The following is a 17,026-nucleotide window of genomic DNA, read 5'->3' on the forward strand; positions in this document are numbered from 1 at the left end:
AAATGGCTATGCTCGTGGCAAAAGAACCAGGCCTCAACAGTGAGGTATTCAGCTTCAAGGACTGAGTAACTCCTAGGTTCTCAGCTTTGAATTAAAATCATCCTCAACACATAGTGAGTTTAAGACTCACCTGGGCTACATGAGGCTATAATGTCCAAAAAAAAAAAAAGTAATACAAAACATTATTTAAAGTTTTATAATTTTTTGGAATTATAGCAGACGTACAGAGAAAAAGCTTCAAAGCAACAAATCTGAAGCCTCCCCTAAATAACAGGGCAATACTTCTGTTTCTTTAAAGACAGTTTCTTCATTGACTCCGCCTACAGAACTTCCTGACAGGCTTTACAGAATGCAGTTTTGCTTCATAGTTAAGCAAAGCACGACATCGAACAAGTCCCTTGAAGACACCTTGAACCTTCATCAGTTCCTTCACAAGAAGGTCAGTCTGGCCTGCAAGAGACCTGGAGGGAGAGAGCTGTGAAAGGTGGGGAGCATGGGGTGTCCATGGGAGGGAAGGTCCTGTGCCTGCCACTACATAGGAAGAGAGCAGCTGGTGGAAGTGGTGGGGGCCAGGGGACATAAGGAGGTGAACAGCACATTGCAGTGTGCACCAACAGTATGTGGTTGTGGTGAAGGACTCAGAGTGTAGCCTGAGACATTTCATAGAAAGTTATGTGTCCCCAAGGCACCTTCTTCAGAGTTGAGAGGCAGCTCAGATGATCTCAATAATTCAATTTTGTTACCTCAGAATGTTACTCTTAGGTACCTTGGTCATTCACAGCAAAGAAAAGCTAGAATTCAGATTTCTAACTCCTCCCCCACTGCACAACAGACAGGTTTGCATGTGTAATAACCTGACCTTTGGGTGGAGGAGGGCTGCTGAGGTTCGATTAGGTGCCCAGAAGGCACAGCATCTTTTAGGATGAACCTGCACTTGCCTGTGCCTCAGAACTCTGTTTTGCTTCCTGTTTGTTGTCTTCTGTTATTACTGTACCCTGAGCTATGCCTAAAATATGAAGTGGCAATGTCTCCATAGATTCTTTTGTTATTCAGGGTTGTTTTAACAATCCTGGGGTTTTTTCTTTCTTTTTTGACTAATATGTGATAGATGAACATATTTTGGCTTCAGTGTGATATTTAAAGACCTATTAGACTTTACATGTCAAATCAGGGGAATGAGTAATTCCAATTTCTTATTCTTTCTTTTCGTCTTTCTTTCTTTCAATTTTTGTTTCTTTTTTTTTTTTCTGTCTTAGACAGAGTTTTTCGGTGTACTCTTGCCTGTCGTGGAACGTGCTCTGTAGAGCAGGCCTTACACACATAGTGATCCAGCTTTGTCTTCCTTCCCTCCTGTTTGTTTATGTTTGTAGTCTTTCAATGCCTCTCCTAGTTCTTCATAAAAGGTACAGTAAGTTGTTGAACATTAAAGTCACCCACTGTTGCTTCTGCCTGGGCTTTCAGGTGTTGGACACAGTAGAGACTGGGTGCACTCACCCTCAGATCTGCCACTCAATATGGCCCAGGCACACTTGTTCCAATGTTGGCATGAAGGCTGGCAGAAGGAGTAGGAGGAGCCTTTCCATGTTGTCAGCATCAGTCTAAATGGCATCCAGATTGTCAGAGGTTTAAAAGCATGCTGGGTGAGGGGTGCTAATGAGAGGGCTCAGCATGTGAAGGTGCCTCCTGAGAAGCCTGGGAATAGAGTTCAATGTCCAGAACCCGCATAAGGTAGAAAGAGAGCGTCAAGCTCAGAGTCATCCTCTGACCTCCATGGGAACACTGGGACGGGAACACGCTACTGGGATTTCCCTGAAGAATCACATCGGGTATCATTTTTTTCTGAAGAGAAACTGTTTAATTTCTCTATTCCCTCCGTAGTAATGCTTCACCTTTCTGTATATGGATGCATACAGATAACAGAACATTGCAAAATTTCAGGGAGGGAGGGAAGAAAAGAGAGGCTTGGGAGGAGTTCCCTTTATTCTAATAGGCAAATTTCCTCTCTTTCTCTTCTTTAAGATCTGAGCATTCCGGTTCTTCAGAGTCAGCTTGCCCCAACATGGCTGGCTGTGCAGACACTGATTTGAGGATCATTCTGGTAGGAAAAACCGGAAATGGAAAAAGTGCTACAGCAAACACCATCCTAGGGAGACCTGAATTTGATTCTAGGATTTCTGCCCATGCTGTTACCAAGACCTGCCAGAGAGCATCCAGAACATGGAAAGGGAAAGAGCTGGTTGTAGTTGACACTCCTGGGTTCTTTGACACCAAGGAGACCCTGGGGACCACATGTACAGAAGTCAGCCGCTGTGTCCTCTACTCCTTGCCTGGGCCTCATGCCATCATCCTGGTCCTAGAGCTGGGTCGCCACACTGAGGAGGAGGAGAAAACTGTTGCTCTGATCAAGGGTATTTTTGGGGAGGCAGCCATGAGGTATATGATAGTCTTGTTCACTCGCAAAGATGACCTTAAGGACCAGAGCCTTGACAGCTTTGTTGAAGAAAATAAGAAGCTAAACGACAACGTCGTGCAGTGTGGGAACCGCTATGTTGCCTTCAATAACAAAGCAGGGGAGGCTGAGCAAGAAATGCAAGTGCAGGAGCTGATGGAGCTGATAGAGAACATGGTGGACAGAAATGGAGGGTCTTACTTTCATGAGAAAATCTACGAGAACACAGCTAACAGGCTCAACGACTACCTAAAGAATCTGGAGGAAACTTATGCTCAAGAATTAAGTCTTGAATTCGAAAGAATAGAAAAGAAATATGCTAATAAATCAGAAAACGAAAAGGAGGAAAAAATTGTTTCTGCAATGAGAATTTACAAAGAAAAAATTAAAAATGGAAAGGAAGAAGCTAAAGAGAATATATTGAAGTATATTTTCCAGCAGATACGTAAAAGACTTTCAGAACTTTGGAACAAGTTGTGGTCGTGATGTAAATTTGATTCATTCTTATCAATGACATTTGGCCTTTGACAATTTTATACATGCATGCATATGATGTGTTCTGATTGTATTTGTGTCATTATGTGTTGGTATCTTTTCTGCTTTGCGATCCATAGACTTTAACAAGGACCATGTGTGTGACAACATGTTTAGCACAATCTATCAGACCATGTTGGCCTCACGAAGAGGAATCCAATGGAACACAGTGACTGTTCTTTCCCAGAGTCCATAGCAGTTGCTAGCTCAGCAGGGTGGAGTAAGTTCCCATGAGCTCCTCCATCTATCCAGTAGGTTGACAGACCCATTGCTTCTGTGAGCCTTGTGATTACAATGGCTGTTTCCTGAATCTTAAAGGGAGTGGTATACGTGTCCTGTTTATGGCCACACACTGACCTATCACTTATTCTCAGCCCCACGAGAAGGCCTGAGTCTCTGCATTCTATGCTGTTCTCTACAAGGAAGGATTTGCGAAAAAGGGTAAGAATAGCATTTGTCTCTAGGTATAAATAAATATTTAGGCTGTAGTTTAGTTCCATGTCAGTTTTAGGTAAACAGTAGTGAGTCTCAGCTAAAACCTAAGGCCTCCCCAGCCTGGGTTTTTGATCAGGGTTATGGTAGTACACACGAGTTCCATCGTGAGAAGAGGGCCTTAGATTCAACCAGAAAGCACTTGGGTGTTCCCCTAGCCGTCACAGCAGCGCTGCACAGGTGGGCCCAACTTGCCTGGTAGCTTGGCATTGTAGTTTATAAGTTTATGGCTGGTTTAGGGCATTGATCCTTTTCCTCCCCCGCAGCCTACACAGCACCTTCCAGCACCATGAGAGCTAGCCAGGAGGGAGGAAGTCCAGCGCAGTTCCAGCTTAATTTCTTTATACCTTGCAAACAGAGTATATAATGTCTTTAACAGTAGGGTCCTACTATTAAGTTCTGTGTGTTCTTTATAGTTTACCATAATTAGTTTAGTGCAATATATTATATTTTTGAAGGACTATTATAGTAATATCTTACATTTCCCGATTGATAATAAAATTGCTTGCATTTTTGTGGACATGTAGCGTTGATATATATTTATACACACACATACACGCATATGTATATACACATGATTTTATATATATAGCATACCTATATGTATACATATATATGTCCACATATATGTAATTATGTATATCATATATATGATATACCTATACATGATTAAGCAGAGGTAATTAATAGACATGAGCCCCATCCCCCACCAACTTTTGAAATTTTCACTTTTTTAAATTAAAATAATTTCTCCCTCTTGTTTTCTCCCTTTATCTCTTCTCATGTTTTCTTGCTCTCTTCCAAATTCATAGTCTCTTCTTCATTAAGTGTTACTGTTGCACATGTATGCATACGTAAATACAAAACATCAATTTGCTTGGTCTATTCAATAGTAGTTGTATGTATCGGTTTTAGTGCTGACCACTGGATGTTGGATAACCAATTAGGGGGCTACCTCTCCTGCATCATTTCCTATCATGTGGGTGTTCACTGTTCTGCTTCCAGACACTCCCAGAGAGAGATGCTCCGGAGGATGCTTCCAGTTCCCAGGTACCGGATGCTGCTCCTCCGGGTTCTGGCTGCTCCAGTTGCAGTCACCTTTTCTGAATTGTTAGCTCATCTTTAATGGGTCTGCTGAAATCCTGACAATTAAGAGTAGAATTGCACCAAGGAACTGAGTCGAAAAATGTCTACACCTGTATCCATTAACCTCTTTTCTCTCCTCTCTGGGGTAGGTGGGTTGCAAAGGAGCTAAAAGTATTAAAGAGCCCCAAGTAAAGCAAGTTTGAAAAAGGTCAAAGCCTACAACATATTGTTAAAGTACATGGGTAAATTTCTCCTGTCATTTCTAGGAGCCACAGCCTCACAGCAGATTTTCTGGTCCTCAGACTCTTACACCCTTTCTGCTCCCTCTTCTGATATGTTCCCTGAGCCTTAGGTACAGCAGCTTTGTTGTGATGTGTCTGCCAACTGTGGCTGAGCATCCCCAATCACATATTGACCTTTTTAGATTTTATATGAAAATGAGATGGGGAAGTATGCTTTTTCTTAGCATAATGTCCTCCACACTCATCCACGTTATTGCAAAGACAGATTGCACAGACAGTTTTTTCTCTATTTTGTATCATGAGGTGGCAGTTTCCTTTGGGGTTCCGTTTTCTTGTCCTCTTCACCTCTCCTCTCTCTTGTGCTGTCATCTTCCTTTAAATGGCAGCTCTGCTTGCTGGCTTCTTCTTCTCAGAATAAAATACTTGGGGCTGAAAAGATGGCTCAGCAGTTAAGAACATGCACTGCTCTGACAGAGGATTCAACTTCTGCTCCCTGCTCCCTCAGGGGCTGCTCTCAGCCACCTGTGGCTAAGCTCCAGGGAGGTCCAATACCTTTGCTTTCCTCTGTCTTCCTCTGATAACTGCAATCACAGGCACATACCCACACAGCCATGACAGACAACAACACACACACACACACACACACACACACACACACACACACACACTCCAAAACTGATTTACAAATTTAGAATGAATATGTAATTGGGAAAGCTCTCTGGAAATTCTGTGGTGGGCCTCAGAGTTCCACTACAGGTGACAGAGCAGACACAGATGACCATGTGGCATGAACCCTAAGTTCTGGATGTGCAAGCCTTTTGTGAGGTCTTTTAATCTTCAGAGAAGAACCTGCTAACCACCTTCCTAGAAGAAGGTGAAATGCAGTCCTCTGAGTTAGGGGGAGGGAGGAGACTATAGAACCCACTGTTTCCACAACCCCCAACTTCGTCCTCTAGGAGCCTAGTTGGTTCTAGCCACCATTTCTGGCTTTTCTGAAATTGAATTACCTTTGGTGGTTCAGTTTTTCACCACCCACCTCCAGCTTTTCTGGGCTTGTGTCAGATGTCAGATGTCCAGTTTGCTCTTGTCTTCCAGGTATTCAACCAAGCATCTCATTGCTCCTAACGCTTTCACTCTTATACCATGCATAGCCTTCTGGTCACTTTAGTAGGTGTGTTCTATGGGAGCTTGCCTGTGGGATGCTCTAGGTGCTAGAGCACAGTGTTACCACGTAGTTGCCTTTCCATAAGCCAGCTTACCTTGACCTTAAAATCTCCGATCCATTGTTAAATAGAAATGAAACAGGGCAGAACAAAATCCACAGAATATTTTCACATAGTTGCACAGACCCAATCATGGCCACGCCTCTATCCTCACGGCCATTTTACGTAACTATTGGTTTGAAATAACTAATAATAAAATATTTTTATTGTTTATTTTAGTAATAACTTTCATTTGTTGGCAAGTCCATGCATATAACACACTGTTTCTTCTTCTTCTTCTTCTTCTTCTTCTTCTTCTTCTTCTTCTTCTTCTTCTTCTTCCTCTTCTTCTTTTTTCCCTCCCACCTCTCCTGCTTTCCTTTCTTCTCTACAAATCTTTCCTCCAAATGTATGACTTTTTGTTTTGCTTTATGCTAGGCCTGTACAGGTGACCATGAGTTTGGGACCATACATTAGAGTCTGGTGGGCTGACTAGTGGATACACAACTGCAGACTACACTTGACACCCCAGAATCTGTTTAGTTAGGGCAGTGATGCATCAATGGTCTTTCCCAGCTGTGAGCTTCATTCAGGTTATTTTTAAACTATTATGCATGGAGGGACATTTTGCCTCCGTGTGTGTGTGTGTGTGTGTGTGTGTGTGTGTGTGTGTGTGTGTGTGTGTCCCACAGAGGCTGCAATAGGGTGTTAGATGCCCTTTAACTGAAGTTACAAATGGCTGTGAGTCACTACATGAGTGCTGGGAATACAGCCTAGGTCCTCTGGAAGAGCAGCCAGTGCTCCTAATTACTGGTCCATCTCTCCAGGGCCACGTTGATAGTGTTATAATGAATTTGCTAAATATTTTACTAGCACTGTAGGAATTTCAAACAGCACTACAATGACCCCGAAAAGTAGGGATGCTGTACACATGTCACACCCGATCAAGACTGAGTTGTGAGTGGCCAGAACTAAGTCTCCCGTCCAGGTGGGAAGCAGAGGAAAGTTCTGCTTTGGGCTAGTGTCAGTCCAGAGTGACATCGAGGGAGAACTCTGAACACAGCTAAGCAAGGTGAGACCTTCCCAAGATGTTTCTCCATTTCTCGACCTCTCCCCACAGTCTACTTTGGCTACTATCTCAAATTAGTGGCAGGGTGCATGGGCCTCCACTTACCCTCTCTAACCTGTAAGATGACTACAAGTCATGTGATTGTATGACACAAGGTGAAGAAGAGAGGACAGGAAACATCTGTGGCTGATGGAGGGAGGAGGCTTTCCGGCCACAGATGCATTTAACACAAACTGTCTTCCTCTCATAAGACAGGACTCTGGGAAGGGGGCTGACATCCACGGCTGAGTTTTCAGTCTCTTGAGAATTGCAATGAAAATCACCCTCTCATCTCTTTGTCACAAAACTTTCAATGAGATGGACCAGGAAATTGTGTAAGTCTGAGACAGAAGGCCAGGGTTTGAAGAAAAATGTCAGTTTATGTATCAGAGAGGGAACATAGAAAAGGAACAGAAATTGTTGAAAAGTAAACTGTAGAGTGGAAGGTGTAAAGCTGACCAGTGCCATCGATTCCAAACGTGCTGTATATAGACATCGCTGCTCCCAGCATCCAGATTACTGCAGGCAACAAACTCATGGGAAACCTCAGTCCACAGTGCAGGGCATGAGAAGGTGGGAGGAGAACTGAGAAGGCCTGTGGTGAAAACTGAAGTTCGCCAGGGCCTCTCTCAGCACCACCTGGTTGCTTGGTGACTCTGTGCCAAGTTATCAGATTGTACAGATGAACCTGGGGGAAAGAATCAAGGGAACTTTATTAATAGATTTGCTGCAAGTGCTGATCTGACTCACTACTTTGCCCCACATCACTACTATTGTTTGTATTAGGGATTCAAACCTAAGCTCTTCCTGCTGAACTCTGCTGGATTTGTGGAGAGGCTCAATAGAATTTGAAGGAGGCTGTCCCAAGTTGAAGAAGCCCAAAGCAAACACACACACACACACACACACACACACACACACACACACAGTTTTTCTGAATAAGTCAACAAAAGAAAATAAAAGTTAAATTACACAGGAATCATCTCCAAAGTAGGCAGAATAATCGAGAAAAGGAGAGCAAGACCAGGCAATGAGACATCTGGTAGCAGGGTGATAATTGTTTGTTGTTCGAGAACTTTAGAGATCCCCAGGCTGTGTTTGATCAATTTCATTCCCATTCACCTCCCCTCTAATTCCTTCTCTATCCCTCTCCTTTCCCTCCCAACTTCATGTACTCTCTCTCCCCCATTAAGGAAAAAACCCAGACTCCCCTTAGTGCTGCCTGTGCATGGCGGGATGTGGATCATCTTAGCACGTGGGCAGCTGTTAGGGGCTGTGTTCTTGAGGAAAACTTCACAACTTCACACCACACACACACACACACACACACACACACACACACACACACAAACTCGCACACACTTGCAGCTATCATTTGCCCATGGTTCCTCAGATGCAGCAAGTCTTCACAAGCCTTTCCTCATGAGCGCTGGGGTTTTGGATGTGCAGGTTTGTGTGTGACATGGCCTTTCTACCTCCAGCAAACACTGCTTCACTGCAGATGGTCACTGCACCCATCTTTCCATCCTCTCTTCTGCAGTGAGAACTGAGCCTTGAGGGGGAAAGGTATAAAATAGATGTCTAATCTATTAACAATTCGACAAGTGGATGTCCAATCAAGTTCAATCCTATCATGAATACATGAAGTAAAAAAATCTAAATACCCAAATTAAAAGCTGATTCTATTATATGCTATTGAAGAGGAGTGCTCCCCTGACACTTCTCATTTCATAAATAAAAACATCACATGAGGAATTCAATGTCATGCCAACCAAGGCATTGCCATTCATATTTACAGAATGTTTGTCAAATAGAGCAGACTGCCAATTTTTACCGGATAGACCGTATAGTAATCAACAAAGCCCTGGCTGGCGATGAGAAAAATGACTAATCCCATGAAATACTTTATTTCTGCATTTGATTGGTCATATTTCAAGCATTCAGTGGGTACCAGATGCCCATGGGTACCATATTAGATGGCACAGAAAAAAAAAAAAAAAGGAACTGCAGAAAACTCTGCAGTGCAGCAAGCTAGGAAGTGGGCGGGTCCTTCCACCCTCCTGTTTCCTTAGTTCCTCCCCCTCATTTCCTCTCTGCTGCTCTCTTTTCTAGTTTTACCATTGTTGCAGAATCTGAGAAGGGAACAGGGGCCAGATTTTCAGGTAAGAAAACAGGGCGGGGCGGGGCAGAGATGTTGAATTTGAGTTTGATGAAAAGGGTGCCTCTCTGTTGGCTGTGGCTAGTTAACCTACTGGCAGAGCTGCTCTAGGCAATTGTACTTGTTGATTTCTGCTTCCTGCCTGCTGACTTGAGGCTGTGATCCTCACTGAAGGCTGAGCCCTACCAATTCCCCTGTGCTTCAGGATTCTTTATCTTTTGTCTATGGAAAAAGTTTTCCTTAACTAGTCAAAACTTTTTTTTAATTTGACTCTTCCTGGAAGAGAATGAGTAATTTAGTTTGGAGGGAGCAGGCAGGGAGAAGATGGGGACGAGGGGCCCCTCACAGCACAGCTTGGCTGTGTCCTCCACCAGGTCAGGCTCAGCACTAGCTCTTCTCTGTTTTTCCTTGAAGCTGCTTTCTAGGGAGTCTGCCTCTTGGGGAGTCAGTCTTTTAGGGTTCACAGAAGACCTGAGCTCCCTCCAGGTGGGGCTAAGTAGGGAGCTCATGTTCACTGTGACCACAGTGCTGAAGCCAGTAGTGGATGTTTGGTCCTAGGCAGAGGGGGGATGACCTTGTCCATGACATCAGAAGCTGGAGAAGCGCAGGCCCTGGCTTTCTGTTCTGTGATATTACATAGGACAGCCTTCCAGCCTGTCCTGGATGTGGCTGGCTCTAGTGTGTGAAGAACATGTTCATGTGAGGCAGGTCAAGGAAGCATTTAGAATGAGCTGTGTGTTTCTACGTGACTGCGACTCAGTTAGTGAGGAAGAGATGGCTGTGAGCACAGGTCACCAGCAAGCAGAGAGAGATGAAGACCCAAGAAGGTCAATTTGCTCATTTAGTAAATTACACCACACCTTTGTCCACTGCTGTGTCTGTCCCTGAGATGGGTCTTGCCATATGGTCTAAGAGGAGATAATAAAATGTTAGAGAATAATTTCACATTACGACCGTGCTCCTTGCTGAAGAAAGGCTACTGTGCATGGAAGGCAAGTGCAAGTGAACTGAAAGCTGCAGCAGGAGCAAGGCGATAGAGGCAACTTCTCAGGAAGCAGAGGCTGAACAGAACCAGCCGGACAGTGGGCTGGAGCAGTGCCCTATAAAGGGAAATCTGAAAAAGTCCAGGAGATGAGGTGTGCTTCGAAGGTCCTGGGAACATAGGGGAGGTCAGGGCCTTCAGAGAGAGGTGACCATGCAAGGACTTCTGAACCATTCGGATAGTTCACACTAACTTCAAAAATAATCGAAAGCTGCTAGGGAATTCAAGCAAGAAAAGGCTAATGAAATTTTATTTTTAAAGAGAGATCCGGTGGTAGAGGAAAGGAGGGAGCTGAGGGGAGATGATTGGACACCAAGCACTGCACTGACCATAGAAAGCAATGTATTTGGTCACCATAAAGTGAGAAAGATAAAGACAAATGAGGTTTCTGAAAGAGGTTCTTAAATTTGGTGTTGGGCTGATGCAAGGCAGGAAGCAAGGCCACAGTGGGGCTCAAAGCCTGGCAAGAGCCCCTGGCTCTGTGGTGATGCCCTTCACCAAGATGAGGAATGTTTCCTGGAGGAAGGGGAAGTCACAGGTTTCGTCCTGGTCAGCCTTTGATGGAGAGGTCCTGGAAAGCTGCGGTGGGATACTGAGCCGCAAGTTTGGAGAGCTGAAGGAACATTGTGGAAGACACCACAGTACTCACTCACTAGCTCAGGGACGTAGGCAGAACCAGCCCAAGGAAGGATTTAAGTCTGTGTAAGAAAAAAAAACAGCCTGGAAAAGGGGAAGTTAAGGTGAGTTTTGTGGGAAGGAGGCAGGAGAAATCAAAGTATCCAGTTTATCGCAAAAAGTTTAGTACTGGCTACAGGAAGTGGGGTCCACATGTTTTTTATAACTTGCCATGGCTGTTTTTTTTTTTAATCTGCAGGGAGTCCAGCTACAATGGCAGCCGAGCACCATGGTATGGAGTCCATCCTGGGACAGTCAAGGACCAGCCATGGTGAGAGGATGTGGGGTGTGGTGTGGGGAAGAGGACAGCCAGACTGCAGGAGACGTGGGTAGGCAGGCAGGGAGGGGTGCACTCCTTCTTGTCATGACCATCAGTCCCCCCTCAGGCAGGAGAGAACCATTCCACTCTCTTCATTTTTCTTGACTCTCTTTATGTTCCTAGAATGTGTCCATCAGGCTGAGCCGGAGACAACAAATGGCCTCCCACTGCTCCAGACTTGGTATAGCCCTCCCTTCTTGTCCTTTCTTTCCTTTCCCTCTTTGGTTTGTTTCACAGTGAGGCCCAAGCCAGCCTGGAACCTGTGACAGCCATCCTGTGCCTGTCTCTCCAGTGCTGGTGATGGGCGTGAGCCACCATGCCTCCCCTCAGCACGGCTTCTTACTTCCTCCTTCCTACAATGAGGACATAACAGAGAGACTGCCCGTTGCCTCTCTAACTGTGCTACCTCTGGCCACATCTCTATCCTTTCTTAAAGAAGGATTGGGTGCGAGCAATGTGGGGGCCTTTGGTCCCTCATCTGGCTCCTTGCTGCCAGTGGCCTCATCCTAATGAACAAATGAGCACCCCAATCCTGGACCCACCTCTACATACCTACCAGTTAAGATTTTGCCAGCTTATCAAACTACCTTACAACATAGTAGCTTAAAACATCAACCATTTCCTTGCTCCAGATGCTGTGGGTCAGTCAGGCATTTCTGAGGTTTGAACTTCGAATGATAAAGTTGGGCCCTCATGCATGCATCTCTCAGAATTCCGATAGGCTCACAGAGGTGCCACTCATGCACCTGTGGTTAAGCTAGTGGTTCCCTGTCAGACTACACAGACTCACAGCCGTGTGTGCTTCAGGGCTTCTCAAGCCTTTGCTGCCTTTTCCTCAAGGAATTTTTATGTGACCCTCATTACATAGGAATATAAAACAGATTACAAGTCACATAGAAGACATTTGCATATATTTGTATATATTCCTTTAAGATTAATGTGAATTTTCCCTGTTCATAGCACAAGGAGTTTTACTTATATAGGATGAACACCTTCTTGAGACCTCTTGCATAACATAGTGAACATATATAATTCTATATTTTACAGTGGATAAAACATATATTTTAAGTGTAGTCACCATAAAACATAGCTGTATGACCAATGGAGATATTAAGTATTTTGAATGTCTCTTTAAAGCAGTTCACTGTATACCATAACTCCATATGAGTTATGTTTAAAATTTCGACTTTGACAACAGAGAAGTGGATGCCATGTCTAAGGAAAGTAAATTTTAAAATTAAAGATAATAAATGTATTAATGTCTTTCCTCAACTAAAAACAAGCACATTTGCACACTGCTGAGATCAGTATCAGTGCGGTTTGTTTCGCATAAGTAAGTCTTGTTTGAATATTGGACCTTGTGGGAAAGAGCATCTCAAATGCTTTTTTAGATTGATTGCTATAGTAAATTTATAATAAGTTGTATGAATTCCACTCACTAAACACATAATACAAAGCAGTAATCATCTCAAATCCAAGTCAAGATGTCTCGAGCAGTGTTTATTGGTGCCGCGTGGTATGAGCAAGGCAAAGTGTTCATGTTGTTTGGTCAGTAACAAGGTTGTCTTTCATCACAAAAAACAGGCAAGCGCTATCAGAGACATGACAGAGTCATTCTACTTTTTATTTTGAAATAATTTGTTGTCACTGTGCATTCAGAATATCTTACTGTAGCTTCCTTTCACTGTTTCCCGTCCTCTCTATGTTCAGCTTTGTGGCCCCATATGAAGCCACAGCCTGTGCTTTAAAAAGCTCTGGTGTGGTCAGCTAGTCTTGAGTCATCCGGAGTGGTGGGGATCTTTCCTGACTGTTGCTATCAAGAAGGTCCATCCAGGCATCTTCACATGGCAGCTGCAGAGTAGCCAAAGGATGAGGCGGGCCACAGTGCTTAAGGGCTCTTGCAAGTTTAGTTTGCCTGTCCTCCAAAGCATGTCAGACCAGGACACACAGCGTACACTTCACTGGAAAGAGCTGCAAATTTACATTCCACAGAGCAGAGCATGCTGGGATGGAAAGGATTGAGTATGGATTGCAGTCTACTCATGTGTCATCAACACATGGTGTCAACACAGCATGGCATGGGAGCTGCTGTTGTTGCCTTCCCCCATTCTTCCCTCCCATGATTAAAAAAAAAACCAGTGCCCACAAGAATTTTTCATGTGGGGTTCTCCACTGTGCAGCCAGGTAAACACTGATGTGAAGTCACCCACATCCTTTCTTAGACAACCTCACATAGTATGCTTAGTCATATTAATACTTTCATCCTGGGATTCTGGCTCCCAAACATGGGACACTGTCTTAAGGCTTGTACATACTCACCTACTTGGCTCTCATTGAAAAAAGAAAAAGTCATTTTTAAATATTAAAAAAAAAGATGTTCCCCTACACATGCCCCAAACTCACATTTTGTGTTCCACTCAGGGTCCTGTTACTGAGGTAGCTATCAGAAGTGGCTCACCGTTCTCGTTTGACACTCTTATTCTCTCCTCTGGGTGTTTGGGAGCCTCAGGGTCAGAATGAGGAATTCAAAGGAATATTACAAAGAGGCTGTGAAGAAAAGAGATCAAGGGAGGTCCTTATTGTCAAGTCTTTAAAGACATTGAGACCCAGAGTTTGGTTATCAGGGTATGGTGGCATATGCCTTTAATCCCAGGATTCAGGAAGACAGAGGCAGTGGGATCACTGTGAGTTCCAGGCCAACCTGGTCTACCAAGTGAATCCAGGATAGCCCAGGCAACACAGACACACACACACACACACACACAGAGAGAGAGAGAGAGAGAGAGAGAGAGAGAGAGAGAGAGAGAGAGAGAGAGAGACAGAGACAGAGAGAGAGAGAGAGATCCTATAGGTACTAGAAGGACAGAGGTGACAGCAAGGGGAAAGTTCACCAGCAGCCAGAGACAGGATGTCATGGGGGGACTAGACATGCTTCACACTGGGGGCTGTGTCTAACACTTGCCTTTGTTTCCTTGGTGTTCTAGATCTTGGAAACCAAGATCAAGGAAATGGCCAACTGAGAATTGTCTTACTGGGGAAAACTGGAGCAGGAAAGAGTGCAACAGGGAACAGCATCCTTGGGGAGAAAGCGTTTTCTTCTGGCATTTGTGCAAAATCCATAACCAAGGTCTGTGAGAAAAGGGTGACCACCTGGGGAGGGAGAGAGGTTGTTGTCGTGGATACACCTGGTGTTTTTGACACAGATGTATCAGATGCTGACACAGGAAAGGAGATCGCTCGCTGTGTTGCCCTGACCTCCCCAGGGCCTCATGCTCTGCTCCTGGTGGTCCCATTGGGCCGTTACACTGTGGAAGACCATAAGGCCACACAGAAGATTCTGGGCATGTTTGGAAAGAAGGCTAGAAGGTTCATGATTCTCTTGCTCACCAGGAAGGATGACCTGGAAGGCGCTGACATCCATGAGTACCTAAACACGGCGCCAGAAGGCATTCAAGAGCTGATGTGTAAGTTTGAGAATCGCTACTGTTTGTTCAACAACAGAGCCTCAGGGGCTGAACAGGAAGACCAGAGGACACAGCTGTTGACCTTGGTGCAGAGCATAGTGAGGGAAAATGGTGGGAGATGCTTTACTAACAGGATGTACGAAAGTGCTGAGGAGGTGATTCTGAAACAAACCCTGGAGGTGCAAAATCGCTACAAAGAGCAGCTGCAGAGAGAGCGCATGCGCATAAGACAGGAGTATGAGGAGCAGATCAGGGACCTGGAAGATCAACTGGAGAGGGAAAGGAGAAAGGTGCTTATGGAGAGGGAATTCACCACAGTGGACGCTGTCTTTGCAGAGAGACAACAAAATGCTAGGAGGGAAGTGGAGAACGGAACTAGGATTCTTGAATTAATTTTACAAGCATGGGAGATTGTGTCCTTTATCTTCAGCCAGTTTATGAAAGACTAGACCTTGCCTGTAAGAGGAGGCTTTGGCTCGATTTTATGCATTTCCCCTGAAAACTTTGTAAAACTCAGCATTCCCTCTACTATAGAGATTGTGTTAAACATTTCCTTATTCTTTTCGCTACATTTCCTCTAAGTTATCCTCACTTAGTTTCTAGGAATCCCTAGTTTTCAGTCCCAACATTTCCTGGTCGTCACTGGTGACAGATCCCTGTGTTCTTTCATATCTCAAAATTGGTAACTATTCCAGAAAGTCACTAGTCAAAACAACACAGAAGGTAACTCACCATGAGGTGCTCAACACTACTTGCTAGAACACAACACCTGCATCAAAGGCTCAGGGAACATCACATAAGATGGTGGAAAGAGTGCAGAAGACCAGGCAGTTTGCTGTGAAAACACTATGGCCAAAAGCTATGTAGGGGAGGAAAGGGTTTAATTTCTCTTAAGCCTACAGTCCATCAGGAAGGGAAGGCGGAACAGGAACTCAAGACTGTAACCTGGATACGGGAACTGATGCAGAGTCCATGGAGGATTGATGCTTACTGGCTTGTGATCCATGGCTCACTTATCTTTTTAAAAAGCTTTTCTTATTGATTCTTTGTGAATTTCATACGATGTACTTCAATCTCCCCGTCCCTTCCCATTCACCAACTCTGCTTGCACACCACCCCCTAAAGAAAACAAAACAAATTCTTTCTGCCTTTGATTTTAGTTTCTTATCAAGAACTTTTCAGGTGTAATTGTATTTCTAGGAGACCCTTAACTTGAAACTGCAGGGCAGGGTGATTCAGACGAGTTTACCACTTAGTTCCCTTTCATTTGTTTAAAAAAAACACACACACACAGATAAGAATTATTCAGAGTTCATATTGTGACTTACAAATAAAGTGTTTGAGTAAGCTCCAGATAGTGGCAAAGGAACTGAGGAAAAAAAATGTCCTGACTCACAGGTGTCTGGCCTAATGAGAGAACACTGACCTTTGATAAAGAGGCCACATGCACTGATACCAATCTAATGACTTATGAACAATTATGCAACATTGATGACAACATTATTACTCTGCATCCTGTATTTTGAATTGTATGAAAAAAATGTAACCGAAAAAAAAAAACCACTCCCGTTTCAAAATGTGTATAAAAACCTGGCTTGCTTGTCTGCAAAATACACTCCGATACAAACAGTACCTCTGGGTTTGTCTGTGTGTCACTCGCCTATCTTCCGCCGACCAAGGCTTCGAGAACTCCCCACCCCAAGGACCTATACCCGACTGAGACAGTCTGAGGCACTTTTGCCCAAACATCTTTCCTTGCACGTGCCCATTGCAATGAGTTGAATTCGAGGCCTGTAGCTTCTGCTGCGCTGTCAGCACTGTCTCCTCACTGGGGCTCCTCTCAGATAGCCTCTTGTTACGCTGTGTCCTGGAGATCCTGCAGCTTTGTATGGGGAGGACTGTCCCTTCATGCTCTGTAGCAGGTTATAGATTGGGTGGATGTTGGTTTGGGCCAACTCAAAGCCCTGGATGTGGTCCTGGGTGGAAGCTGAGTTGGTCAGTCTGCCAGTTTCCCTGCGTTCTTGCCAGCAAGGCAGCTCACTCCTCTGCTGCAGGTAGCAAGGAGGGAGTGGGGAGCAGGATTGGAAGTAAGAGGTGTCTGGAGAGGGGTGCATTTCTTCTGAGCCCACTCTGTCACATGGCATATCAGGGGCATGGACAGTTCTTCTGCACAAACATCACCAGAGTCAGCTCTCCCATGCTGCCCAGATGAGGCTCAGAGACACGAGGCCTGGCAAGTTGGAGGAGATGGTCAG

The 17,026-nt window shown here is 44.6% G+C and overlaps 2 protein-coding genes across 9 annotated transcripts; both read left to right on the forward strand.

Moving 5' to 3' along the window:
- The first annotated feature begins 319 nt into the window (after positions 1 to 319).
- Positions 320 to 3,313, forward strand: LOC311599164 (GTPase IMAP family member 9-like). 6 transcript variants are annotated; one of them, XM_084784838.1, is made up of 3 exons: positions 325 to 516; positions 1,257 to 1,408; positions 2,020 to 3,313. In XM_084784838.1, the coding sequence occupies exon 3, from the start codon at positions 2,060 to 2,062 to the stop codon at positions 2,933 to 2,935; it is 876 nt and encodes a 291-aa protein (XP_084640964.1). In that variant the 5' UTR covers positions 325 to 516; positions 1,257 to 1,408; positions 2,020 to 2,059; the 3' UTR covers positions 2,936 to 3,313. The 6 variants fall into 6 exon arrangements, with proteins under 6 accessions (XP_084640961.1, XP_084640964.1, XP_084640963.1 ...); XM_084784837.1 differs by having other exon boundaries at positions 325 to 439; XM_084784839.1 differs by having other exon boundaries at positions 325 to 439; positions 1,261 to 1,408.
- A 28-nt stretch (positions 3,314 to 3,341) lies between these two features.
- Positions 3,342 to 16,403, forward strand: LOC311599161 (GTPase IMAP family member 4-like). 3 transcript variants are annotated; one of them, XM_084784825.1, is made up of 5 exons: positions 3,342 to 3,424; positions 4,481 to 4,525; positions 9,226 to 9,275; positions 11,188 to 11,259; positions 14,292 to 16,403. In XM_084784825.1, exons 2-5 carry the CDS (start codon positions 4,497 to 4,499, stop codon positions 15,218 to 15,220), a joined length of 1,080 nt encoding a protein of 359 aa, XP_084640951.1. In that variant the 5' UTR covers positions 3,342 to 3,424; positions 4,481 to 4,496; the 3' UTR covers positions 15,221 to 16,403. The 3 variants fall into 3 exon arrangements, with proteins under 3 accessions (XP_084640951.1, XP_084640952.1, XP_084640950.1); XM_084784826.1 differs by lacking the exon at positions 4,481 to 4,525 and having other exon boundaries at positions 3,350 to 3,424; XM_084784824.1 differs by lacking the exons at positions 3,342 to 3,424; positions 4,481 to 4,525; positions 9,226 to 9,275 and adding an exon at positions 9,682 to 11,053.
- The last annotated feature ends 623 nt before the right edge of the window (positions 16,404 to 17,026 follow it).

Source organism: Acomys minous, assembly GCF_964271855.1.
Source record: "Acomys minous genome assembly, chromosome: 6".
Classification (NCBI taxonomy): Eukaryota; Metazoa; Chordata; class Mammalia; order Rodentia; family Muridae; genus Acomys; species Acomys minous.

Bases quoted from the DNA above. Each gene is read 5' to 3' on its own strand.
- LOC311599164 (XM_084784834.1), top strand. From the start codon at position 494: ATGGGGTGTCCATGGGAGGGAAG. The intron at 517-2,019 runs GTCCTGTGCCTG...CTCTTCTTTAAG, and splicing joins GGGTGTCCATGGGAGGGAAG to ATCTGAGCATTCCGGTTCTT.
- LOC311599161 (XM_084784825.1), top strand. From the start codon at position 4,497: ATGCTCCGGAGGATGCTTCCAGTTCCCAG. The intron at 4,526-9,225 runs GTACCGGATGCT...TCTCTTTTCTAG, and splicing joins AGGATGCTTCCAGTTCCCAG to TTTTACCATTGTTGCAGAAT. The intron at 11,260-14,291 runs GTGAGAGGATGT...TTGGTGTTCTAG, and splicing joins ACAGTCAAGGACCAGCCATG to ATCTTGGAAACCAAGATCAA.